Genomic DNA, 1,790 nt, shown 5'->3' with positions numbered 1-1,790 from the left:
ACACGTCATTCTTCTGTTTATACTAGTTACATCTGTCGGTTATGCTTAAAAGTTGATTGATATCTTATCTTGGTACTTACTCAACTTACCTACTAAATCGGTTATCTGTACCTGTACAGACTAGTTTGCATTACCAAATGGCCCAGCTTTCAGCGGCATGTCGAGCAGTTCGAGATCTCTATTAGGTACCTACTTATAGAGGTATATACCTAGGTACTTATAGAGAATGCTAGTTCTGCCAGAACGCTTGAAATCACCTTGATATATGTAGCATAAGACTGGTGAAAGAAGTAAAAAAAAAAACATTCCTACATAAAAGTTAAAAAGTATAAAATTCCAACTGCATCAGAACAGTTAGGTCAATATAACACAAATTACTTATGTGGCGCTAACAACCAATTAATAAAAATGTGCTACAATAAAATGAAGATTAAAACAAGACGCACGCGAGAGAAGGCGCGAGCTAAAATGAATAATTCTTCAACAAACTTATTTGCCAGTGTTTTATTCTTACTGTTTTCATTCGCGTTTTATATGACTATTTCCTTCACGCCGTTAACTAAAGAAGAACAGATGGAAAGATATAACAAAATGACAGAGGATGTAGAACCTTTTCGGAAAAACTTAACTGAATGCGCGCGCCAAGTCAAAGCGTCAATGGCGGACGTCGAACACTTTTTGAAAAGGATTCCCCAATCATCGTTACAGGGAAAATGTTTTGTTGCGTGTATTTTGAAAAGGAATTCGATTATAAAGAATAATAAGATAAGTAAGGAGCATTTGTTGGAGGCTAACAAAGCCGTGTATGGTGCAGATAGTGAGGTGTTGGAAAGATTGACGATTGCTATAGGGGAGTGTACGAAAGCAGTGGAGGAAATCTTTGAGGTTTGCGAGTACGCGTCGGTTTTCAACGACTGTATGCACATAAAGATGGAACATGTTTTGCAGCAAGTGACCATGGAGCGGCGCATGGAAGCTATCAGCAAGATGACGTCAAACCCTGACGAGTGGGGCCAAGATGAGGACGAGATCTTAAAGTTGGTGAAGGATGAACTATAATAATTTCTATTCATTAATCTTAAAGTTTGTTCTAGTAAGCAATAGTAAGCATAGTGTTAGCTTGTGTTTTTTTTAAGTCTACAATTCTAGTTTAGTTCTTCAGCTACGTTTGCAGGTGACAAAAAAATTGTTTAATAAATAATTTCTGTTTTTTGTGTCAGCCTTTTATAACAATTAAATAAGCAAATTATCGCGAGTATTGCGGGCAAGTTAACATGCGGTACTTTTTTGTTCTTTGAAAATTGACTGAGGTTCACGGTCGATTTGCTTGTCTAAAAAACAAAACAATACTTGTTAAGAAGAAATTTTAATTCTTTTCGAAATCACCTAATTATAACTTCGATATGATTCACTTAAAATTTACAATAGAAGCGCACAATACAAAACAATATGGACACAAATTGCTCCACTTTGATCAAAGAGTCACTTGGTGGGTACATCGCATAAACTCAACTGTCAAACCAATAAGGTATGTTCACTATTTAGTAGTTGATAGTACAATAAAAATACCAAGGAAAGACATCGGCAGTTAAAAAAATAATTACTTAAAATTTTCAATAAATAATTGATCGAATGTTGCTGCCACTTCAATAAAATATATTTTTCCTAGAGCATCAACATTTGTGTCCCATTTTCAGAGAAGAGCATTGAACAAATTTCGTTGTAAAAGGTACTACAACTAAAAGTACACATTATCAAATAAAATAAATACGTTTTAAATCAGTTCACAA

At 34.7% G+C, this 1,790-nt stretch overlaps 1 protein-coding gene across 1 annotated transcript; it reads left to right on the top strand.

Annotated features, from left to right (window-relative positions):
• The first annotated feature begins 286 nt into the window (after window positions 1-286).
• LOC124635834 lies at window positions 287-1,280 on the top strand. Its single transcript, XM_047171788.1, has one exon. The coding sequence runs from the start codon at window positions 409-411 to the stop codon at window positions 1,057-1,059; it is 651 nt and encodes a 216-aa protein (XP_047027744.1). The 5' UTR covers window positions 287-408; the 3' UTR covers window positions 1,060-1,280.
• The last annotated feature ends 510 nt before the right edge of the window (window positions 1,281-1,790 follow it).

The sequence above is a fragment of the Helicoverpa zea genome, chromosome 13 (genome assembly GCF_022581195.2).
Source record: "Helicoverpa zea isolate HzStark_Cry1AcR chromosome 13, ilHelZeax1.1, whole genome shotgun sequence".
Taxonomy (NCBI): domain Eukaryota; kingdom Metazoa; phylum Arthropoda; class Insecta; order Lepidoptera; family Noctuidae; genus Helicoverpa; species Helicoverpa zea.
The sequence above is the reverse complement of the archived record's forward strand: the minus strand, read 5'-3'. Positions and strand labels throughout refer to the sequence as shown.

Excerpts from the sequence above, each read along its gene's own strand:
- LOC124635834 (XM_047171788.1), top strand. The coding sequence starts at position 409 with ATGTGCTACAATAAAATGAAGATTAAAACAAGACGCACGCGAGAGAAG.